The sequence below is a fragment of the Chanodichthys erythropterus genome, chromosome 21, assembly GCF_024489055.1.
Source record: "Chanodichthys erythropterus isolate Z2021 chromosome 21, ASM2448905v1, whole genome shotgun sequence".
Taxonomy (NCBI): Eukaryota; Metazoa; Chordata; class Actinopteri; order Cypriniformes; family Xenocyprididae; genus Chanodichthys; species Chanodichthys erythropterus.
In genome coordinates, this window is record NC_090241.1 from 5741519 (window position 1) to 5766350 (window position 24832).

General features: G+C 35.3%; 3 protein-coding genes across 4 annotated transcripts; 1 reads left to right on the forward strand and 2 right to left on the reverse strand.

The window, feature by feature from the left end:
• Positions 1 to 45: 45 nt before the first annotated feature.
• On the reverse strand, positions 46 to 7936 carry cyp20a1 (cytochrome P450, family 20, subfamily A, polypeptide 1). 2 transcript variants are annotated; one of them, XM_067373730.1, is made up of 13 exons: positions 7792 to 7936; positions 6869 to 6918; positions 6605 to 6771; positions 5600 to 5745; positions 5221 to 5388; positions 5037 to 5115; positions 4838 to 4953; positions 4676 to 4730; positions 4140 to 4260; positions 2433 to 2544; positions 1921 to 1985; positions 1742 to 1831; positions 46 to 418 (listed from the first exon to the last, which is right to left on the reverse strand). In XM_067373730.1, exons 4-13 carry the CDS (start codon positions 5726 to 5728, stop codon positions 268 to 270), a joined length of 1086 nt encoding a protein of 361 aa, XP_067229831.1. In that variant the 5' UTR covers positions 5729 to 5745; positions 6605 to 6771; positions 6869 to 6918; positions 7792 to 7936; the 3' UTR covers positions 46 to 267. The 2 variants fall into 2 exon arrangements, with proteins under 2 accessions (XP_067229831.1, XP_067229830.1); XM_067373729.1 differs by lacking the exon at positions 7792 to 7936 and adding an exon at positions 7198 to 7389 and having other exon boundaries at positions 47 to 418.
• On the forward strand, positions 7674 to 13681 carry zp2l2 (zona pellucida glycoprotein 2, like 2). The gene is made up of 9 exons (XM_067373731.1): positions 7674 to 7983; positions 10164 to 10354; positions 10454 to 10551; positions 10676 to 10833; positions 11528 to 11717; positions 11880 to 12024; positions 12100 to 12178; positions 13342 to 13455; positions 13545 to 13681. The coding sequence occupies exons 1-9, from the start codon at positions 7674 to 7676 to the stop codon at positions 13667 to 13669; spliced, it is 1410 nt and encodes a 469-aa protein (XP_067229832.1). The 3' UTR covers positions 13670 to 13681.
• An 85-nt stretch (positions 13682 to 13766) lies between these two features.
• Positions 13767 to 24775, reverse strand: tmem237b (transmembrane protein 237b). The gene is made up of 14 exons (XM_067373682.1): positions 24642 to 24775; positions 24492 to 24542; positions 22111 to 22142; positions 21990 to 22003; positions 21764 to 21835; positions 18962 to 19087; positions 18292 to 18385; positions 18014 to 18174; positions 16867 to 16993; positions 16491 to 16682; positions 16284 to 16357; positions 15896 to 15992; positions 15694 to 15815; positions 13767 to 13926 (listed from the first exon to the last, which is right to left on the reverse strand). Exons 1-14 carry the CDS (start codon positions 24657 to 24659, stop codon positions 13865 to 13867), a joined length of 1242 nt encoding a protein of 413 aa, XP_067229783.1. The 5' UTR covers positions 24660 to 24775; the 3' UTR covers positions 13767 to 13864.
• Between the last annotated feature and the right edge of the window lie 57 nt (positions 24776 to 24832).

The window sequence follows — 24832 nt, forward strand, 5'->3', positions numbered from 1 at the left end:
TTCATTTTTATTAGAATTTAAAGAATTCAGTTAAAAGATTGGATTTAAACATTGTTCATAGTTTATGGAATGTTGTTGTCTGTGGCATTTTGAAGGAATGAAGCTCTAAAAACAATGACATATAGTTTTAATAACCTGGACCGTTTCTAAATGACATCGCATTGATCTTATCAATTTATGACCCACACATTGTGGAGCACACACTATTGTCCATGTATAATTCACATTTCCCAGAAGAGGCTGTCAGGGATGTGAGATATGAGTCCTTCAGTTCCTCTTGCTGACTGTGATCCAGGTGTCATCTTTGGGTGTGGTCACCAGCTCATACCTGGCCTCAACCACCTGCCCTTCCACCCTGTGCAGTCTCAACCTGCGCACCAGAGTGCTGAGCAGCACTGCAGCCACAGTATATGCAAATCTAAAGAGAGGAAGAGAAGTGAACTATGTGACATTTGATTCATTAATGAATAGTTTACCCAATGATGAAAATATGGCATCATTAACTCACCCTTGATTATTGATTCACCCTTGAATAAAATCTATATATATATATATATTTTTTTTTTTTTTTTTTTTCTTTGACAGAACAATGAAAAACACATTTAGCAGAGGGCCCTATATGGGGCCAGGGACCACTAGGGGGCCTCAGCACACTTCAAAGGGGGCTGCAAGATAACATAACTCATTTTAAAATAAGACAAAACCAGCTTTAAAATAAACTACTGTAAAACAGCTAATAATCATGATATAAACGGATATTATACTTCTTATTTTAAATTAATTATCTCCAAAAAAATAAAATAAAAATTAAAGTGCCCTTATTATGCTTTTTGGATATTACCTTTCATGTACATAGTGTGCATAAAAAAAGGTGATTGATAAATGGAGTTATTGTCTCCCAAAAGAAAGAACCAATTCTGAAATCCCTTAAACGAATCATCAGTAATTCCAATCTTTAAAGCCTTTAAAGTATTAAACTTCTTTTGGAACGACCTTTAAACGGATGCATGGTGTGATTCCCCTTGTGACCGCTCGAGTCCCTATCACAGTCAGGATGTAAAATCAGTTATTTTATGCATTTAAATGTAATTTTAATTCGTAAATTGTATTGTACTTTACCCAATAACACATAATTGGTGCCTATTTGGTAGTACAAATGCACAGCACATGCATTTGTGTTACCTTAAATGACATATTTAACATTAAATTACAGATAAAAAAAATTACATATCAACGTGTGCCTTATATTGTGATCTCACATAGCTACACTTTTGCATACATTTGAGACATGATCTTAAATGTGATGCATATAATGAATTCAAATACATGCACAGATCAATTCATTATTTTAATAAATCCACACTAGCTTGCACAAATAAAATATGAAAACAAACTAATTTGTCATAACAAGCTAACGGCCTTTGAACATTGTCTCCACTGTCCAAATGAATTATGGACAATGGCCTTGGAGTCATAAAGGTTGAGAAACACTGAACAATACATTTATGGGGGGCTTGTTTGTCATTTTTTGAGCTTGACAGACCCAGTTCCCATTCACTTTTGCTATATGAAATATAGCAGCCTGAACATTCTGCCAAATATCTTCTTTTGTGTTCCACAGAAAAAAAAGAAAAAGTCATACAGGTTTGGAAGGACACAAGGGTGAGTAAAAAATATTAGATTTTTTTGGTGATCTCTTTCATAGCCATTTACTTAAGATAATATTTGTGTTTCTTTGTACCTTAGTTCAGGGCAGGCCTGATTCCCTGAAAACCCAAGCAGCGAGAAGCTCTTCATTACGGACTCATCTGCAAATCTGTCAGGATTAAACCTGTCAAGGAAGTCAAACTGATAAGAATACCAGCAAACCATGAACCTTATACAGTCTTATACAGGATGAAAATACACAAACACCCCTACCTGTATGGAAGTGACCAAGTATCTGCATCTTGAAGGACGACACCCAGGGCATAGATAACCAATGTCTACAGACATCACAGAATTTTGCCAAAACATTTAGTAAATTAACATGCAAGGGGCAGTGGGTGTGTAGAAGTTTGTGAATGACTGGCACTTAAAGGGACAGTTCACCCAAAAATTAACTTTCTGTCATCATTTACTCACCCTCACCCCAAACATGTATGCATTTCTTTCTTCTGCTGAACACAAAAGAAGATATTGAACAACTGATGGGCCGCACTGACTTCCATAGTATAATACTATGGAAGTCAGTGGGGTCCATCAACTGTTTGGTTACCCATATTCTTCAAATATCTTCTTTTGTGTTCAGCAGAAGAAATAAATGAATACAGGTTTAGAACAACTTGAGGGTGAGTAAATGATGACAGAAAATTGAGTGAACTGTCCCTTTAAATCCTTTTTTTTTTTAAAGTTTTTTTGTGGGCCTGGTAATGAGAAAGGCCGGTTCTTACTTCTTTGGGAATGACGTGTTGGTCCACCTTCCCCTCCACCTCCTGTAATCTGGCAGCCATGGGTGTCAGTTTGGCTGTGCGGACGGTTTCATTCAGCACCTGCTGGCAGTATCTGTGGGGAAATGTTATATGTTTCGGATACAATCAATATCTATGTTGAATAAATGTGGATCTTTTGCCTATAAAATTAACCTTTGAAAGAGCAAGAGTTACCCTCTTAAAGGGATAGGAAGATATTTGGAAGAATGTTTGTAAACAAGCAGATCTGGTCCCCCATTGACTGCCATAATAGGAAAAAAAATACTATGGCAAACAATGGGGGGCAAGATCTGCTTGGTTACTGTTAAATACTTTCTTATTTCTTGGGCTTCACTTTTTGACTTTCATTGTGTCTTTGGATTTTTCCATTGTGCACATCATGTACCTACCTAGACAAAACAAGAAGTAGTAATCCTTGGACACACTGACACTCTCACATGCAACCAGAAGATGAAGACACACAGACATTTACACACATACATTTCTTATTTGAAATTAAATTAAAGCATTAAAGCGCTGGCTCTGCATCCTTAAACGTCTCATGTTCCATTTAAACTGAGTAGCTCTGGGATTAATGTTACAATACCTTGCCATCTTTTTTTTTCTTTGCCATTTTTTTCCCCTAATTCTAAATCTAAACTAAACTAATTAAACTAAATCTGACTTGTTGGCACAATCTTTCCTTATCATTAACAGAAATAAAAGTAGCATCGTGAAAATGAACATCTTACCTTATTTTTTAAATTCTTTTTCAGTGCATTCCCTTGTTTTTTCCAAATAGTTACTTCTTTGAAATGGTAAAGTGCTACTTCAAAACTGTAAACTTGGTGGGCTCTGGTTACCTAACTTAAAGTCATATTTCTGGTCAACTAATATTCATTAGATAACATTTTGCAATTATGCTGAGCTGTACTCTGAATTTGAGCTGCCAATGTCCCACCAGTTCCGTTATTTTCAGACCAGTCACTGTTCTGTTTCTTCACTTAAGTTCTAAATTATCCTTGTTTACCACCTAAGCAGGTGCCCACTGACTGACTCTCTTTATATATACACACACATATATATACAGTACACACAAACACACACACATTTATTTTTTCTCTCTCAGAGGTAAAAAAAAAAAAGATTAAAAAAAAAAAACGTGGAATGTTTAATTTGTTGTGTCTTTCACTTAAAATATTTTTGAAAAAAAAAAAAAAGAATGATAATGATTTCCAGTTTACCGTGCAAGGTATTTTATTGAAATCACAAAATTAGTACACATATACCCATTGGTGGTATATGTAGAGAGAAAAAGAAGAAAATGATAAACCCTCTTTTGTCCAAAACAGCTCTTTTTTGTCCACTAATATGAAAACTTTTAGGCCTGGTTTCACAAACAGGGTTTAGATTAAGCCAGGATTAGGTATTAGTTTAATTAGGATATTTAAGTAGCTTTTATAAACATGACTTAGAAAACATTACAAAAGCTGAAAGCAAGTTGCTTTCATTAAAAACAGCTCAAACATTTGCATTTTAGTCTGGGACTATCTTAAGACGTGTCTGTGAAACCGGGGGTTAGTGAGATTAAGATTAATCACTCACAGTCATCATGATTTAATATCTGCTGAATGAATAAATGTAAATACTATTAGCAGAATAATGTCAGAAGTCATGACTGGGACTCACCTAAGCTGTGGAATCTTCTCTAAGGAAACAGGCTCTTCTCCGAGCACTTCAACAAGTTCATGATAGAGCCGATCCTGCACTGCTTCTGAGACTGACAGGAAGTGAACTGCCCAGATGCACACTGGGAAATTATACAAAAGAGAGCTGGCATGAAATACAGCTGAGAATAACAAATGCAAACATGAAAGTGAAACAAAAGAGCTACACTTGGTTATCATCATTAAGTAAAACGAAGACATTTTTGTTAACTGAAATAAAGCTGAAATTATATAAAATATAAGATGAAAAACCTAAACAAAAACAAAATAAAATAAATTTTAGGATGAAGCACTAAAATTACTAAACATGGAAATAAATAAAAACACAACTGAACCTACATAGTAATTTAAAAGAAAAAGAAAAATGACAAAATCAAAGCAAAATGTTTAAAAAGTAAAATAAAATTAAACTGAAAATATAAAAATTAAAGCCGATTTAAAATATAAATAAAATAGTATATAAATAATACTACAATAACTACAGAAATTGAAACTCACAGTTAGCAGTGATGACACAGCCAGCTAGAGTAAAAACCATACCATCTTCCATCACCTGAACACAGCAAAACACATGTAATAATTGCTTGTTTAAAATGTATGCATAAATATGTAAATATTTATAAGTCAGTATCTCGATTTAAAAACGTGTTGAGTTGTCACCTGCCGCTCAGTCAGATTGGCCTGTAGTAAATAGTTAACAAAAGATGATTGACTAGATCCTTGTCCAGCTCTCTGCTTTGCCACAGATTTCAACACTGACTCCATCTCAGCCAGAGCTGAAAATAACAAAACCCACATGATCAACTGACACTGAAATCTCAAAAATAAAGTCAGAACTTTCAAAAAGCTGCCTTCTTACCACTCTCATAATGGGCCTTTCTGCTGGAACTCTTCTCCAGGGATCCATCCAAATAACCTTTACCGATCTCTGACCAGATCTATTCAAATTGTATACATTTATGTGTAAAATATCACATTTCTATCTGTTTAAAATTTCATTTTGATACGCATGACACTAAATATAACTACTGATGAACGCTCACCGCTTCATGGTTCTTACGAAACCGAATGACCTCAGCATCATCCCGAAAGCGACTCCCCATGGCAAGCTGAGTGACAGCCTTCATAGCCAATCCAAGCAGATGAGCACAAAGTGGCGTGTGCTGTGATTTAGGATAAGATGCCCACTTATCAACCAGCTCCTCCACCAGCTGAAAAAAAAAGAGGAAAAACGTCCCCTTAAACAAAAAAATAGAAATAACATTCTTATATAAACTTTATATACAGTATTGTTCATTGTATGAAAAAAAATCAGGTAACTATAAAGTAAATATCAATGGGTCAGATTAATGCAATAAAGAGAACTTTGTTGCTGTTGGTCCTAATAGTGAAAAAATGTGATATATAAACTCCTCCACAGACCTGAAGCAACAGAGGGAAGTTGTTTTCCAGGGTTTTATTGATAGCTCCCTCATATACTTTTTTTCGTATCATCGACTCAGTCACTCCCACTCCTGAACCTGACTGGTAACCAAGCAACGACTTGAGCATTGTCTCAAAGGAATCCGCTGAGGAAAGGGTACAATCATATCTGTTAGATAAAGCATTCGTAATAATTTGCATAAAAATGACTTGTATTTTTTCCGTAAAGTATAAAAAGGGAATGCCACAAGATTTGGTATGACGATAAATACAACTTTATACAATATTGTTCAAAAGTTTGGGGTCAGAAAGTTTTTTTTTAAAGAAATTAATCCTTTTATTCAGCGGGAATTTATTAAACTGATAAAAAATTACAGCAAAGACATTTCTGATGTTACAAAAGATTTCTATTTCATATCACTTTCTATTCTAAGAGTCCTGAAAAACGACTTTTATATAAACAGCACAACTGTTTTCAGCATTGATAATAATAATAATAATAATATGAAATGTTTCTTGAGCAGTAAATAGCATATGATTTCTGAAGGATCATGTGACGCTGAAATTCAGCTTTAAAAATCACAGGAATAAATTACATTTGAATATATATTAAAATAGAAAACAGTTCTTTAAAAATGTAAATAATATTTTCACAATATTACTGTTTTACTATACTTTTGTTAAAAAAAATGCAGCCTTAGTAAGCATAAGACACTTCTTTCAAAAACATTTTTAAAAAACGTACCCAACATATAAAACAGAAGTGTATATTATGAAATAAAGAAAGTAGTATATAAATCATATATCATATTATGATCAAATATGTGAATTTCATTCAATTCCGAGCTTTATTTATATATTTAAAACATATTTATATATATATATATATATATATATATATATATATATATATATATATATATATATATATATATATATATATATATATATATATATATATATATATATTTTTTTTTTTTTTTTTTTTTTTTAAAGGCTACTCACTGGTCCAGTTGGGGTTAATGTGTTCTCTCAGTTGGTCCACAGCGCCCAGGCTGACCACTGGTCTCCCACCGAACCAGAAAGATGCCACAGACCCAAACTCATCATGGAGACCAACCAGGAACTCGTGCAGGCTTCCTTTGTTCACTATGTCTTGCAGATTCCCATCTCTGGAAAAGTGAAGACAGATGTTTGTTGGAAAAACTGACTAGAGAATAGAGACTGAAAGGAAAGAGACAGAGAAAGAGAGTGTCTTAATGTACTTACTTCTCCTCTGTGGGGTTTAGTCCAGGTACACCAGAAGCTCGTCTAGATGACTGGCATTAAAACAAGAACACATAACTTAGATATTGAAATATATAAATCCTTTGACAGTTTCAAGGACTGACTTTTTACACACATATCCAACTTTTTTTCCGAGACACAGAAAGGCATATTATTCTCTCAAAAATAAGTACATTTAAGAGTAAGTAAGTTTAATGACGACCTTCTGAAGTCAGTAGGTCAGAATTGAAACTAAACATGTTTAATAGCGATTTAAACATATATACACAACAGTTTTGCAAGGCTGGTCAGATAATATGAAAAACATTCACCGGGTACAAATACAGGACGGCACCGATGAGGACAATGACAAATGTCACTGCAAATATAGCAAAATCCAGCATATTTGCGTTTCAGAAATGTCAACGGCTTGTCATAAATGTAATTAGTCTATTCAGTGAACTAGTAGCTAACAATCCACGTCTACAGTGACCAACAGAAACCTGCGCCCCTGTAGATCGGCACTCAACTACACATCCTCATCCTGTAAACAAGGCTAAAACAATCAATCGCAGAGAGGATGAGTTGTTTTTATGGATACTTTGATTTTTTTAAACTAGGTTAATATAAAACATTATTAATTAAAACTGTAAATGTGTGGCTATACTATAAAATAACTCGCTTACCTTTACCTCATGAGTTTGTTATTAATTAAAGGGGCGGGGCTAATGTTAATTAGGGTCGTTATGAGCTCTTTAAATGTGACACACAGGAAAAAGTACATACTTAGCGAAAGTAAGCCGCAAAAATGTTAACAATTGCAGCATTAATTGCGTTTACGCTTAGTGTATATTTGAGCAATGCTCAGGATTCACAGTTTCCCTGGCAGATGCCCCAATATCAGGCCGGTGGTTTATTATCCTCACCAGTTCTGAAGGAATTTCCCCAGCAGGAGATGTTCATTCCTCAGCAGGAGATGAGCTCCTCCTCTGGGTCTCAGCGCTGTGTGGTGGAGCAGCAGGAGCGCGTTGAGTGTGGAGAACCTGACATCACTCCAGCTGAATGTGAGGACATCAGCTGCTGTTATGATGCACAGGGCTGTTATTATGCCAAGGCAGGTGAGTTCCTGCATGACACCGTGAAAATGGACGACTGTGTTTTAGTGTCAAACATTTAGATGTGACCAGATTACATAGTATCTACTTTATAGGATGTCATAGTCCAAAGTTAACTGGCATTACCATGGTACTTTTTATGTTTTTATGAGCATTACCATAATTGTACTACAGTAATAGTAGAGTAACCTTAGCTGGTATTTTGTAAGATAATGTGTTTTTTTTTTGTTTTTGTTTTTTTGATGATGCAATAAAAATTGTAATATTGTGATATTATAATTTTAGGCAAGACTTTACAATAAGGTTCATTTGTTAACATTAGATAATGTAACAAGCTGTAACCATGAGCAATACATTTCTTACTGTATTTGTTACACTTTGTTAATGTTAGTTAGTCCTTAAAAATACAGCTGTACATAAGGTTCATGTTACTTCACAGTGCATTAACTAATGTTAAAAGGTTAGTTCACCCAAAAATGAAAATTCTGTCATTTATTACTCACCCTCATTTCATTACACACCCGTAAGACATTCATTCGCTCCGTGAGGCCTGCATATGCAATGGTAATTCCTCCCTCAAGATCCATTAATGTACTAAAACGTATTTAAATCAGTTCATGTGAGTACAGTGGTTTAATATTATAAAGCGACGAGAATATTTTTTGTGCGGCAAAAAATCAAAATAACGACTTTTTAACAATATCTAGTGACGGGCGATTTCAAAACACTGCTTCGGAGCGTTATGAATCTTTTGAGTCGAATCAGTCATTCGGATCGCGTGTCAAACCACCAACCTGCTGAAATCACGTTACTTTGGTGCTACGAAACACTAAATCGATTTGTAAAGCTCCGAAGCTTCGTGAAGCAGTGTTTTCATCATTAGATATTGTTGAATAAAGTTACTTTGGTTTTTTGGCATACACACAAAAAATTCTCATCGCTTTATAATATTAAGGTAGAACCACTGTACTCACGTGAACGGATTTAAATGTTTTTAGTACCTTTGCTGTCTATGCAGGCCTCGCTGAGCCATCGCATTTAAAGTCGTCATGAAATCATTGACCCTGATTATTTTGTTAGTGCATATTACTAGACTTGTGGTGAACAATTAATCTGTGCAGGTTAATACACAGAAAAAAAAACTGTTTGTCGTGGTAATCTTTAATCAAAATCTCAAAAGTTACTTCTGGTCTGGAATGGCGTTCCTTCTCTGATGACGTCAGTTTGATGGCTTGGGTTGAAATCGCTTAAACCACTGTCCTCTAACCGTTAGTCTGCTATGAGCGAGATATGGAGAGAAGAAGCACTAAAGTAAAACCCTGCCCTCTATTCAATATTCCCTTTCACTTGGAAATGCATCACAACACTGGAGAAAAGTCGTTTGCAACTTCCAGTTCACGGAGACTTTAATCAAAAATATCTTAATTTGTGTTCCGAAGATGAACAGGGTGTAGAATGACATGAGGGTGAGTAATAAATAATACTAATAAACATTATTTTTTTACTAACGCTTTAACAAATACAACTCTTGATTTTAATAATGTATTAGTAAATGTTGAAATTAACATTAACAGATTAATAAATGCTGTATAAGTGCAGTTCATTATAGTTCATGTTAACTAATGAATCTCATTGTAAAGTTTTGCCTAATTAAAAAAAAAATCCTATTTGAATATATATTTTAAAATGTAATTTTTATTCTTGTGATGGTAAAGCTGAATTTTCAGCATCACTCCTGTCTTCAGTGTCACGTGATCCTTCAGAAATCATTCTAATGTGTTGATTTGCTGCTCAAGAAACATTTCTTGTTATCAGTGTTAAAAATAGTTTTGCAGTTTTTTGGAAACTGTTATACCATTCAAAAGTGTGCGGTAAGAAGAAAAAGTAATTTTATTCAGCATTAAACTGATAAAAAAGCTATAATTTTACAAAAAATGGCTGCTATAACGTCAGCTTTGGCATTGCATGAATAAATTGCATTTTAAAATATATTAAAATAGAAATGGTTATCTTGAATTCTAAAAATATTTCAAAAAAAGTTTAAATACCATGTTTTATCGTATAAACCATCTACACTGATTAAATCATGATTGAGTTCCATGGATTTTCCAGTGACTTTGCTATAGGTTTGTCTGTCGTGTGCAAAATTACACAGACCTTTTTTTTTCTCCCGTTTGTTCCAGTTACTCTGCAGTGCACAAGGGATGGGCAGTTTGTATTGGTGGTGGCTCGAGATGCCACCCTGCCACGCATCAGTTTAGACTCCATCCACATGCTGGAAAAAGATCCCAGTGGCCTCTGCGCGCCTGTCGGCACTACTGCCACCTTTGCCATCTATCAGTTTGCTGTCAGCTCCTGTGGCACCAGAATGAAGGTGGGTGTGAACGGTGAGAGAGTCTTTGAGTATGTTATAAGTCATTGTTTTAGTTCCACCCTATGTTTACTGTTATCTGTCCTCCTTTATTTCCTCCAGGAAGAAAATGGTTTTGTTATTTATGAGAACATGATGTCATCTGCATATGAAGTGGGCATTGGACCTCGTGGATCAATTACGAGAGACAGTGCTTATGAGTGAGGGGGGAGGGGGGGGGGGGCTCGTCTCGTCATGCGCACTTTGGAATTCACCTTGGTGGTCTGGTTTGTGTTCAACTCTTCTGTGGAAAGGGGCCGAGTATTTCCTGTCTGTGTCTTCCAGGCTGGAGTTCCAGTGCAGGTATTCGGGAACAGCAGTTGAGGCGCTGGTGGCGGAGGTGAACACTGTTCCTCCTCCTCCCCCCGTCTCTCAGCAGGGCCCACTCAGAGTGGAGCTCAGGCTCGCCAAGGGACAGTGCACCACTAAAGGATGCTCTGATGGTAAGCAGAATCCTGAAACTACTATTTTACAGCACAGCCAATAAGAGGCAGGTTTTTCAAATGTGGCTTTCTTTGTAAACTCGATGATTTTATTTCAGTATATAATATCCAAGTCATCTTGAAATGTTCCTGGTCAAACGAGCAAAATCCCCCAAAAATAGAAATATTAGAATATTGATCTCTAAAGTTATAGAAATTAAAGTATAAAGACATGATACAAAAGTAACAGCAATTTCTATACACGCTATCATTCAAAAGTATGGGTTTGGTAAGATTTATGTTTTTGAATGCTCATCAAGGCTGCATTCAATTGATTAAAAAAAAATACAGTAACCATATTGTGAAATATTATTATTTAAAATAACTGTTTCCTATTTTAATATATATTAAAATGTCATTTATTTTCAGCATCATTACTCTAGTCTTCAGTGTCACATGATCCCTTAAGAAATCATTCTAATATGCTGATTTGTTTCTCTAGAATCATTTCTGATTTACCAATGTTTAACGGTGGTTCTGCTTGATATTTTTGTGGAAACCTAAAGGATTTTTTTTTTTAATTTAATAGAAGGTTCAGAGAACAGTAATTATTGAATATCAGTAATACGACATTCATTCAATACCAGGTTTATATCAAATTAATATCACTGTAGAGTGCAATTAATTAATTCAGTAAACTCCTTATGTATTTAAGAGGATATGTACACTTCATACTACTCCGAGGCGGACTATCCTGTTACAAAAGTGTTGAGAGAACCTGTATATGTGGAGGTGCGGATTCTGGAGAGGACTGATCCAAACATAATCCTGGTCCTGGACCACTGCTGGGCCACTTCTACTCCTGAAGCCTTGAGCCTGCCTCAGTGGGACCTAGTGCTTAATGGGTAAATTATTTCATAGCTGCTCCACTTCTCTAATTTATCACCTAAATAAGTTAATAAGGATTGGGCATTTAGTGCAATAGGTGTCAACTTCTAAGCTTGCCACATACCTCAGTGCCAAAAAACTTAATGACTGTTTGATGTGTTCAATTTTATTTCTTATAGCTGTCCATATAAGGATGACCATTATCTGACCACTCCGCTTCCTCTTGGACCCTCAGGGCTGCCGTACCCATCTCATTACAAACGCTTTGTGGTGAAGATGTTCACCTTTGTCGATCAGTCCTCTCTTGAGCCTTTGCAGGAAAGGGTATGTACAGTCTTGTCCACCACATCTTCTTTTAGCTCTCTCTTCTCTTATTGTCCTCTGCCCTCTTTTCAACAGATTTTCATTCACTGCACTACGTCTGTTTGCCACCCCTCTCCCACTGAGCCATGTGAGCCCAGCTGTGGCAGCAGAACAAGTGAGTACTGCTGCATGGAAGATTCTAGGGCTGCGTTTAAGTCCGATGTTTTTATGCACTTTTCTTGCTGACTTCCCTCCATCTTGTTTACTTGGATATTCCCACTACTGGCAGAAACCTTGCAATGGGTTTAAATGGAACACCCTAAGCCCTTGATCACTTGTGGGTAAATTAAGTGCCGGCACTGCGAGTTGCTGTTGTTATGTCACAATCGTGTTGCATTGTGGTCTCTGGATCTGTCTGAAGTGTTCATAGGAGTAGACTTATTCCCTCAGTCAAAACCGAAGGTTCAAGGGTCTGTCCAAATAAACTTCCTTCGTCCACTTGAAGTCGAACGCACTTCAAAATGCCAAGGGGAATGTTGTTGTGTATAATAAAAATAATAATAATAAAAAATTGTTTTATTATTATTATTATTATTATTATTATTACAATAAAATGTTTTAACTATTAATAATTTTTTAAAATGCTGCTTATTTTTAAAAAAAATAAAGTTTATAATTATAATAGTTTAAAACTTACTATTAAAAACATTTATTTATTATTATTACTTATTATTAAATGTTTTTTATAAAGTTAAATTTTAATGTATTATTAATAATAATAATAATAATAATAATAATAATAATAATAATAAAAATAATAACAATTATTAATATTTAAGACAATAATGTAAAAACAATAATAAAACTATTATAAGTTTTAAAGTGTTAATGCATTTTAAAAACATTAATAATAATTGTAAACAATTATCATTAATATTAATAATCTTGTTTTTTAATATTAATAATAATTTTAAACAATTATCATTATCATGTTTTTTAATATTAATAATAATTGTAATGTTTATAAAAACATCAGCAATAATTTTTATTATATTTTATAAACATTTTAACTTATTAATAATTTAAAAAAAACTTAGGTTTTAAATTATCATTAATATTTTAATAATAATTTATTAATAATAATATTATTAATAATAATAATAATAATAATATTATTATTATTATTATTATTATTATTATTATTATTATTATTATTATTATTATTATTATTATTATTAATAATAAATGTAGCACCAAGACAAGTGAGTAAAGCTACATAAGTTTCTAGATGTTGTGGTGTCTAGCAAAATATAAAACTCTTGTTAATCTTTTCTTTAGGAAGGGCTGTTTCAGAATACTTGAAGGATTCTGAGGAAAAGGTTGTCGTTTCGAGTGGGGAGGTCATAATTTTATCTCATTTGCCGGTTTCTGACAATCTTGTGGATAAGGAAGGTATGAAAGCACGGTGTTATTTGTTAACATTCATACAGTGAACAGCCCATCCAAACTAGCTTTTACCTGGAAGTGTTTACCTCTTCTAGTCCTGCAGATATTGGATTATGGATTATGGGCGGCAGGAGCTCTCACTGCGTTTGGTGTCTGTGGGCTCATGGTGGCCGTTATAATGCAGCGGGCCAGACTTCGCCCTCAGCCCGTTCCAGTGTGATGTTAATAAAATGACAAAATAATGTGGGCTTTTTTTTTTTTTTCACTCATATCAATCACACAGAATTGATTATCTAAAACTTTTTATTGCTGAGACCTTAAAATGGGCAAGCATTTATAATATATATATATATATATATATATATACAATGACCATGTATCAAAATATAGTAGAAAAAAAACTACTTCTGGTGCCTTAGGCAGTGATGTCCTTCTCTTCTGCTTTTGGATGTTCCATTTCCATTGACATTAAAAACTCTGAGGGCAAACATGCATATAATGTGTATTAATTATGCATGAAATTTTAGAATTTCAGTTTAGATCACCAAGTTATATTCAGAATTATTTTTCCCTGTAATAAGGATAAAGTTTAAAGTAACCAACTCTTTATTACCACATTCAGTGTTATGGAAAATAACCATCATGACAGAAATTCACAAATGTATAAATAGTAAGAAATAAAAAGCTACAATTTGAGACCAGAAATGCATTGCAAAACTATAACAGTTAAAAAAAAAAAAATGGCTACCTGTGTTTGTAAGGAAGTTTGGGAATTATTAATTATTTCTGTATCCAGTACGGCTGTCAAATCACGTGACAAAAGAATGAACGACTCAGACCTGAAGTCTCGGGAGGTGAACTAATAATTTCTGTTTCCAGTACAGACCATATTATAGCCTATGGTGCTGTCACGGGATGAATGAACGGCTCGAACCTGAAGGCTCGAGAGGTGAATTAATCAATTCTGTTTCCTGTACAGAACCTATAGGATGTTTGCGCACCCGAAATGAACAAATCCCTCAATGAGGCAACTCCATGTTCCTGAGTCATATTAAAGATTCGCTCAAAAACTTGCACTTTGAATCCCGTTTTCAAAAGTTTGCATCTTCAGGCCCCCAAAATGCTGTTGTCGTGTAAATTAATGAGTTTTTAATGGTGTCATCTAAGCATTCTCTCAGAGAAATGGCTGCAAAAAAAATCAGCTTTGCAGCCAATCACAGGAATAAATAACATTTTAAAATAATAGAATGCATTAATTTAACATTTTTTAATAATATTAGTGTTTTTACTATGGAAATACTGTTTTTACTGTATCTTCAAATAAATGCAGCATTGGTGTGCATAAAAGATATTTTTTTTAAACTCCCCAATGCTGCATTTATTTATTTTTTTAACTGTAATATTATTAGAATGTAAAATGAATGTCTTATTTTATTATTAAATGTAATTTATTCCTGTGATGGTAAAGCTGAATTTTCAGCATCATTACTCCAGTCTTCAGTGTCACATGATCCTTCAGAAATCATTCTAATATGCTGATTTGGTGCCCAAGAAACATTTATTATTAGTATGAATATTGTGCTACTTGATACTAAGCCACGATACTTTTTTCCCTACTTAAGATTGAATGGACTTAATAGTCTTACCCCCGGTTTCACAGACAAGGTTTAAGTGTAGTCCAAGACTAAAATGCATGTTTGAGCTTTGCATGTGAAATGCATGTTTTAACTGAAAGCAACTTGCACTGACATATCTTAAATTGTGTCAGTGCTATTGTTTTGTCTCAAGACGCACACCACTAATGTTTTGTAAGGGACGTTTATAAAAGCTACTTAAATGTCCTAATTAAACTACGGACTAATCCTGGCTTAATCTAAGCCCTGGTTGTGAGGCCATTTTTCAGGATTTAATGAATAGAAATGTCAAAAAAGCAGCATATATTTGAAATAAAAGATCTTTTGTAACATTATAAAATGTCTTTACTGTTCTATTGATAATTTAATGCATCTTTGCTGAATAAAAGTAATTTCTTTAAAACAATCTGATCCCAAATGTTTTGAATGGAACTTTTTTGTTATTCTGAAATAAGTGTCACTGAATTAAATGCATAACTTAATATGGTTACGTGGTGACAGTAGCATATAAATGTTAATCATTGCATAAAGTGCTCTGTTTTACAGTACACCTGCAAAAAAGAGAGGGCAGAAGACTGCTCTCTGAACTTCATCATCCTGTAGCATTTACCTTCTGTGCGGTCGATATCCGGACTTGTTGACATCAGAACCCAGGCCAGCCCGACCAGCAAAGTGACGACCAGATTCACTATGATCCAGGGATGAAGGAAGCTGTGCTCTGAGCCCGGCTGCCTGAGAGGAGACACAACAACCGCTCCACTTTTATTACTGTAGAGTATTTACCCAGCATGCTCTAATTTGAGGGGTCTTACCAAAGTGTGACATTATCGCTGGAGTACTGATTATAGAGATTGATGCGATCACTCGTCATCTGCTGGCTTAACAATAAAACGAGCGCACAAAAGTACACTGAAAAAGAAAGTATACAATAAAACATTGCTGTTTACGTGTATGGCTAGAGACCTTAGTTAGGGTAGGTGCCATATTGAATTTAACACTGATAAAAACAAAGCTGTGAGGGATGTAACTTTCAAAAAGTTTTTTTGACAGCTGAACAATCGGTATGTTGTTAAATGGTTAATTGAACGCACAGTATTCTATCCCTCACACCCTCATTTTCATTCCTGTCAAAAAATAAATATGGGGCTACCCTGACTGAGTACATAAGGAGAAACACAGAAGGAAATGTGATAAACTCACAGAGGGAGGCAAGTGCCACAGGACTCAGGGTTAGCAAACTCCGCATGGCAGCAGTGGCTTTGGCCAGATTCAACCTATTAGGAGAGAGAACAAACACTAATTTAATCTCGAGGGCTCTGACAGCTACAAACACTTGAGACTACAGTGTTTACTGTACTTTTGTTTGTGTTGGTCCAAGTGAATGGGCATTTAGGTTCGGTGATTCACCTGTCGAAGGCAGAGACGGTGCTGAGAGCCAGCAGCAGGTAGAGGAGGGACTGTGCGGGGTAGGCCAGGGTATGATACTGCTGCAGGAGGTTGGAAAGAGAGCTCAGCTGTTCCCCAGCCAACACATAGACCACAATGATATTCCACACAGCATAACCAGCCAGGAAGCCATGGGAAAACAGGCCAATCACTCTGTGTAGTAAGAACAGTCAAAGACATGAAGAATAAAATAAAGATAACTAAAGGTGACTTGATGACTATTTTTAGTCAAAAAGGCACCTTAAGCATAGAATGACCTAAACATTTTAAGTTGCAGTCAAAATCAGTTGTACAGATCGGATAACATGTCATTTAAAACCAAATGTGGAAAGGACACCTGAAGCCACTGTGTACTCTTATGGAGACATCTCTAGTGGTCCACATTGAACGGATGTCCATAAAGCTCTGCTCCATCGGGCCACTGGCCTTCCACTGGTCCACTCGCTCAGCTGCTTGAAAACGACCTGCCACCAAAGAAACATGGTCACTGCTTACACTTAAAGGGTTAGTTCACCCAAAAATGAGAATTATGTCATTAATGGCTCACCCTCATGTCGTTCCAAACCCGTAAGACCTCCGTTCATCTTCAGAACACAGTTTAAGATATTTTAGATTTAGTCCGAGAGCTTTCTGTCCTTCCATTGAAAATGTATGTACGGTATACTGTCCATGTCCAGAAAGGTCATAAAAACATCATCAAAGTAGTCCATGTGACATCAGTGGGTTAGTTAGAATTTGTTGAAGCATCGAAAATACATTTTGGTCCAAAAATAACAAAAACTACGACTTTATTCAGCATTGTATTCTCTTCCGGGTCTTTGTATATCCGCTTTCACTCCACAGTGACGCTGCTGCTTCTTCTTCTTCTACGCCGGTTGGCATCCAGCTTATTGATGCATTACCGCCCCCTTCTGCTCCGGACAGTGACGCGATTAGGACATCCGCGACATGCACACCTTGGCACCATTTTGAAAAAATATAGCAATACTTAAATACAAACAATGTAGAATAGCTTGAATACAGCGTGCGTCTCCCTCAGACTGTAAACGAAGCTCGGACGCACTACATAACACATCATCAGCGTCACTGTCCGGAGCAGAAGGGGGCGGTAATGCACCAATAAGCTGGAATGCAACCATGTCACATGGACTATTTTGATGATGTTTTTATTACCTTTCTGAACATGGACAGTATACCGTACATACATTTTCAATGGAGGGACAGAAAGCTCTCGGACTAAATCTAAAATATCTTAAACTGTGTTCTGAAGATGAACGGAGGTCTTACGGGTTTGGAACGACATGAGGGTGAGTCATTAATGACAGAATTTTCATTTTTGGGTGAACTAACCCTTTAAGCTTCATTTCATGATGTAAAAAGCAACTTGGATGCAAACAATTTCAACTTGCAAGTTTAGATGTGAAAAGTTGCAACTTGCGAATTCATAAACCTGCACCATATACACAATCTTGCTTGAAACTTACGGCTTCTTTCCACAAACACTTTCCCCACAGGCTGGCTCGGACCTTGGGGAGCGGAGAATAAGGAATGCTGGGGAACTGGCGCCTGGGGGTCTGTGATGATATCATCATCCTCTACGTCCAGTTCATTGTTGGACTGTATTTCTGTTACTTTAGGTTTTACTCTGAAGAAATATAAATGTTAATTCAATGACAAAATAAATATAACATATCAGTGGTGCATATCCGGAACCTTCTTAATTTTCAATAATCAAATGGTTTAAGATAAGAAAATGACTAACTTCCTCTTTTTTGGTCTGCGTGTCACCTCTTCATCAGTAATCTGATCCACCATATCTCCATTTGACACCAGGTCTGCCTGATCTCCCTCCACATCTGATCAGTCAGAACAAATCAACATTATTGTATGGATGTCTATGTTAAAGGGATAGTTCACCCCAAAATAAAAATTCTGTCATCAATTAGTCACCCTCATGTCATTCTAAACCCATAAGACTTTCATTCATCTTCAAAACACAAATGAAGATCTTTTTAATGAAATCTGAGAGCTTTCTGTCCCTCCATTGACAGCTACACAACTACCACTTTCAAGCCCCAAAAAGGTAGTAAAGACACTAATAAAGTAATCCATGTGACTCCAGTGGTTTAACTTCAATTTTATGAAGCGACGCAAATGCTTTGTGTGCAAAAAAAAAAAAAACATAATTACGTCTTTATTCACAAAATATGTGAAATATAGTCACAAAAAATGTCTTTTTCTACCTTTCTGTGGATTGAAAGTGGCATTTGTGTTCGGAAGATGCATGAAAGTGGGTTTGGAACGACATGAAGGTGAATTAATAATGACAGAATTTTCATTTTTTGGTGAACTAACCCTTTAATAAAATCACACCTCTACAGGAATCAGATCAGTTGAATTGAACAGGGCATCCAAATGAACAGTGTTTTTACCAATGGCTTGTGCTTTCTTCTTCTTCTTCCTCCTTTGTGGTGGATTGTCCAGAGGCTCCGGGGTCAAAGGTTCCTGACATTCGGATTGTCTGCGACTGGTAAGTCCTCCCATTTCCATTCCACCATCTACAAAGTTCAAGGGTGAAACAAGTCACAAGTCATCACAAGTGCTCACAATGCTTCTACAGGTGATACCAAGTAGTCAAGTTTAGCTGGTTTGCAATGTGCAGCAGCTAGGGGTGTAACGGTACATGTGTTCATCCCGAACCAACATGGTACAGATGTCACGGTTCGGTACATACAGTCAGATGACGAATACAGTCAGTCACAGAAGATCCACACTCCAATCCAGAAGGGGGTGTGTGCGGTAATGCAACATTGTTTGCTAACCACCACAAAAGGGAAAAGCGCAGAAGAACAGATGATCTACACATAGATATGTTTACGTGTAATCTCTCAACCAGTGTTTCAACAGCGGAAGGATATCATTAAAACAGCTTGAGAATAATATCCACGTAGCATTACATTTATATCAGGCAAGTCATTTAGTGTCGACAACAGGTTAGACTGGACAAGTATGGCAACACCATACTTTAATCCACTTAAAAGATCCAATAGTTTAAAGTTGGCATGAAGCTGAAGTTGCTAAAGACTTTTCTTTACTATTGTGACATACTGTATATCCGAATGTAAGAAAAATGTAGGGTGGAAAATTCATTTTGTCCATCAGGAATTGATTGGATAGTTGTGGTTTGCTATTGCTGTAATCTAATGTGACAGTGATTTTTATTTTTTTTTATTCTTTAACATTAACATTAATGACACAGATGCTAGCAGGTAGGCTGTCAATATATTGACACACATCCGATTTCTTTCTCAGATGTTTACATTCAGTTAAGACATACCCAACTGTGTTTATTATTATACTTGCCAAGACTGCTATTTTGCCATAATTTTATGTGTATTTGTCCGTTTAAGAGCAAGAAGTATATTTGCGCGCTCTCTGTGAAGCGCCATATGCCTCACACCAGATGAGTCGTGTTCTCAAATTCAAGGCGGCAGTGCAAAACGGTGATTCTAATCACCATATAGGCCAAAAGTTCACTTCCAAGAATGAAAAAAGTGACGCAGATGTGTTTTACTGTAAAAACTGCGCTAACGGAATAAGAAAGGACAATATTATATCCCTCCGAGCACAGACTTTATTAAATACACTGACAGAAAAATATTGAAAAATGTCTATACACACTCTTCCAGCCTAGGGTGAAGTCATTATGTAGATATAGGGTTGCAAAGGGCTGGAAAGTTTCCGGTAAATTTCCGGAAACTTTACACGGGAACTTAACCTGGGGAATTTTGGAAATACTCCAATTTGGAAACTTAACAGGAATTTCTGGGAATTAATTGGAAATTTTGGGAAATTTATATAAATGTATAATATTTACATAAAAAATATAATATAAAAACAAATATAAACATTTTCTTTGGTCATACCATAAAATAACAGTTATTTATTTTTCGCATTCAATTAATTCTAATTTAGTAAATATGTAAAATAAACATATTTTTGTTGCAACAAGTGTTATGTGTTATTTATTTCAGTGTCACGTGATACTTCAGAAATCATTCTAATATGCTGATTTTATACTCAGTTATTATCATTGTTGGAAACAGTTGTGCTGCTGAATATTTTTTGGAACCTGTAATACTATTTTCAGGATTCACTTATTAATAAAAAGTTCAAAAGAATAGAATTTATTCAAAATAGAAATCTTTTCTAACAATATCACATTAATATCACTTTTATTTAACAATTTCACACATCCTTGCTGAATAAAAGTATTAATTTCTTTGAAAAAAACAAAGAAAAAAAAAATCACTGACCCCAAATTTTGAACGGTAGTCTATATTGTTACAAAAGATTTCTATTTTAAATAAATGCTGTTCTTTACATTTTTATGCACAACTGTTTCCAACATTGATAAATCAAATCAGCATATTAGAATGATTTCTGAAGGATCATGTGACACTGAAGACTGGAGAAATGATGCTGAAAATTCAGCCTTGCATCACAGAAATAAATTATATTTTTCTGTATATCAAAATAGAAAGCCATTATTTTAAAAATTGCAGTTATGTTTCACAATATTACGGCTTTTTCTGTATTTTTGATCAATTGTGCATGTTATGGACTGGGAGAATGCACAGTGCATGCAGGGGGTGTGGCCTCAATAGCCCTGCAGTAAGTAGTGTGCTGTGTGAATGAAAATTGCATTAAATATGGTTGTTTTAACCAAAATTATGCTGCTTTTCAACTACATTTAAGTACCCTGTCATAGGCTAACCTGGAATTTTGCAAATTCCCTGTTTATTCCCGTTAATTCCCATATATTCCCGTTAATTCCCATGGAAAGTTTCCAGCTTTGAAAATTCCCGGAATTTTGCAACCCTATGTAGATATATTAACAACAATTTCAGACAAATTATATAATTTAATGGAAAACTATGTGAGTGGCGCTCTGTGACACGATTTTGAACAGCTCTGCACCTGTGTGACCCCCTTTATTCTTAATCATCTGTTTTACAACTAACGTTAATATTCTCGTAATATTCAACGTTAATACATTAGCAATGTGACGCGCTGCCGCACCTTAAAATAAGTTCTTCTTTCAACAGGATGTGAAATGGAAGTAGCAAATTAAATTTTGGGGTGGCCAATCAGATGTCAGGCTCTGGATCCACCACTGATAACAAGCCCCACTGTCCTCAATCATATGTGTAGTTTATATCACCTAAACTCACCGTCAGGTTCATCCACATTCTCCACATCTCTCTTAGCCTTCTTTTTCCTACTCTTTGGAGCAGGCATCTCCTCTGTGTAGGACAACAGAAGAGCTTCATTATATAATGAATATAATGTTAATTGACTAATAAGCATCACTTTTAACCTACACAAATACATAGGAAGAATGGCACTTATTGCCAAGAGATCTCAAACGTGAAAGAAGTTTCAAAGAGAAACACTCACCTGCTGTGTCTTGACTATATTTGAAGGCATAATGAAGAAAGAAGAAGAAAATAAGACACTCAGCATGTGATTTTCCTTTATAAATTTCAATGTAAACATCTAATCTGCTAGGTGATCTTACCTTGGCATAGATGGCAGTGCTCGTGGTCCCCGCTTTAATGTTAAAAGGTAATATTAGATTAGCAAAAAAGCACTTCCAGTCAAACTCAAGCATCATACGCTGAACCTGTTGAGGGCTCTACATTTGTGTATTGTGTCTAATCAAGCTTACCATCGTCTTTTTGGCCATTCCACTCAAGAGTACAGGGTGAACAGAAGTAATGTGGACATTTGCGCATGTACAAACACACATCTCGGTGCACTTAAAGAAAGGATTAATGCGAGTCTAAATCTGAGAAGAGCATCTGCCAAGCAGTGGGATTATGTAAGGAAGGATCAAACAGTGTTACTCAACCTTCTGACATAAACACATAGTAGTTAACTAAAACATTTACGTTACTTACTTCATTATCAACATTGATAATAATAAGAAATGTTTCTTGAGCAGCAAATAAGAATATTAGAATGATTTCTAAAGGATCATGTGACACTGAAGACTGGAGTTATGATGCTGATTCAAATTCAGCTTTGTCATCACAGGAATAAATTGCATTTTAAAATATATTAAAATTCAGAACAGTTATCTTAACCCTCTGGTGCTCTTTGGTCACTTTTTAACCAAAAAAATATATATATAATTTGTATGTTTTTTTTTTTTTTACCTCATCAGAACAGTATGAACACTTGGTGACTTTTGTAACACTCGCCAAGTTAACATACACACAAATTTTTTTAGAGATGATTCGAAAAGGTTAAATGGCAAAAAAAATAAAAATAAAAAATGTATTCCTTGCAGTCAAAAATGACTGCCATAGAAATATGAAAATACAGACCTTTTTGGAGGTACAATCTACAAATTAGCCACAATGCATAAAAAAAGCATATTAATTGTAAAATAATCATAATAAAAAAAATATTATATAAAAATGGATTAATTAATTGTAAAAAATTATGGAAACAAATTTTTTCATAATCATTATATTATAAATAAATTATAAATCTTACTTAGTACCATAAAATTCCCTCAAAATACAAAATGTGAAATGAAAAACGTTGACCAGAAATATATTACATTGATTTTACTGAAAAGTTACATTGAGGTGTTTGGCAACTTTTAACTGAGAGGATTGAGTATGACCCCTAAATGACCAAAAATCAATTTTCTTTTGGTTTTAGGGGGCAAATATGATACAGGCATTTTTGTGAGATTCACATTTTACCATGCTAATAAAGCAAAAGAAGATTTATCTCCTCAGATCTAATGTAGCCTAGCCTATCTAAATTACCTCAGTACTGATTTGATTTATTAATTCATTTATTTGGTATTACTTCATTCCAGACTGTGTAGTATAATTTAACAGAAGTCTAAAGGTGCCCAAGAACATGTTTTCAAAAGATGTAATATAAGTCTTAGGTGTCCCCTGAATGTGTCTGTGAAGTGTCAGCTCAAAATACCCCATCGTTTTTTTTATATATAAATTTTTTTAACTGCCTATTTTGGAGCATCATTATAAACACGCCGATTTATGCAGCGCGGCCCCTTTAAATCTCGTGCTCTCCGCCCACGGAGCTCGTGCTTGCCTTAAATAGCTATAAACAAAGTCCACACAGCTAATATAACCCTCAAAATGGATCTTTACAAAGTGTTCATCATGCAGCATGTCTAATCGCGTAAGTAGATTATTTATTTGGATGTTTACATTTGATTCTGCTTGAGTTTGATGGTGCTCCATGGCTAACAGCTAATGCTACACTGTTGGAGAGATTTACTGTTACGTAACAGTCGGTGTTATGTTGAGATTTGACTGTTCTTCTGACGTCTTTTAAACAAATGAGATTTATATAAGAAGGAGGAAACAATGGAGTTTGAGACTCACTGTATGTCATTTCCATGTACTGAACTCTTGTTATTTAACTATGCCAAGATAAATTCAATTTTTAATTCTAGGGCACCTTTAAGGTTGAACCACTGTAGTCACACAAACCTACAGGGGGAGCAAAAGCCTGTGACTCTCAGGCCAGGTTTCAAAGACAGGGTTTAGACTAAGCTAGGATTAGACCTGAGCTCAATTAGGGTATTTAAGTATCTATTATAAACATGCACTAGAAAAAACATTACTGGTGTGCATCTTGAGACAAAACAATGGCAATGACATATTTTAAGATATGTCAGTGGAAATTCCTTTCAGTTAAAATAGCTCAAACGTGCATTTTAGTCTAGGACTAGCTTAAGCCTCGTCTGTGAAACCGGGGGTCAGAGAGTTTACCTTTACAACTCTTCTGCTCGTCAGTGTGAAGCTTGTATTCAGTCAAATCAATTGGAAGGGTAAGTATGATGAATAGTAGCCTACAGCTCAAAGAAACATAAACACATAGGAAATGTAATGAATATCCCAGACTTACCCTCTGTCCTTGAGGAATTGGAGGGAGATCTCTTCTCCTTGTGCTGGGAACCTATGTACAATAGTATATTTAATCCACGTCTGTGAGCAACTGCTTGCCAACAAACTACTGTACAGAACACGAGGATTCTCATTCAAGCAAGTAACAAACCTTTGCTTCCGTATCCATTCTTAGGAGTTGAATAATATAAGCTTTATCGATTAATGAGTAAAAATTATCTTTGAATTTTCATGTCGTTTGTGATCTGATTTTGTTTTGCACGTTGACTATTGTTGATGTTGGAGACGAGTGGGCGTGTCTCATTTCCCTGACGTACTATCTGTACTAGAGGCGCGCGACAA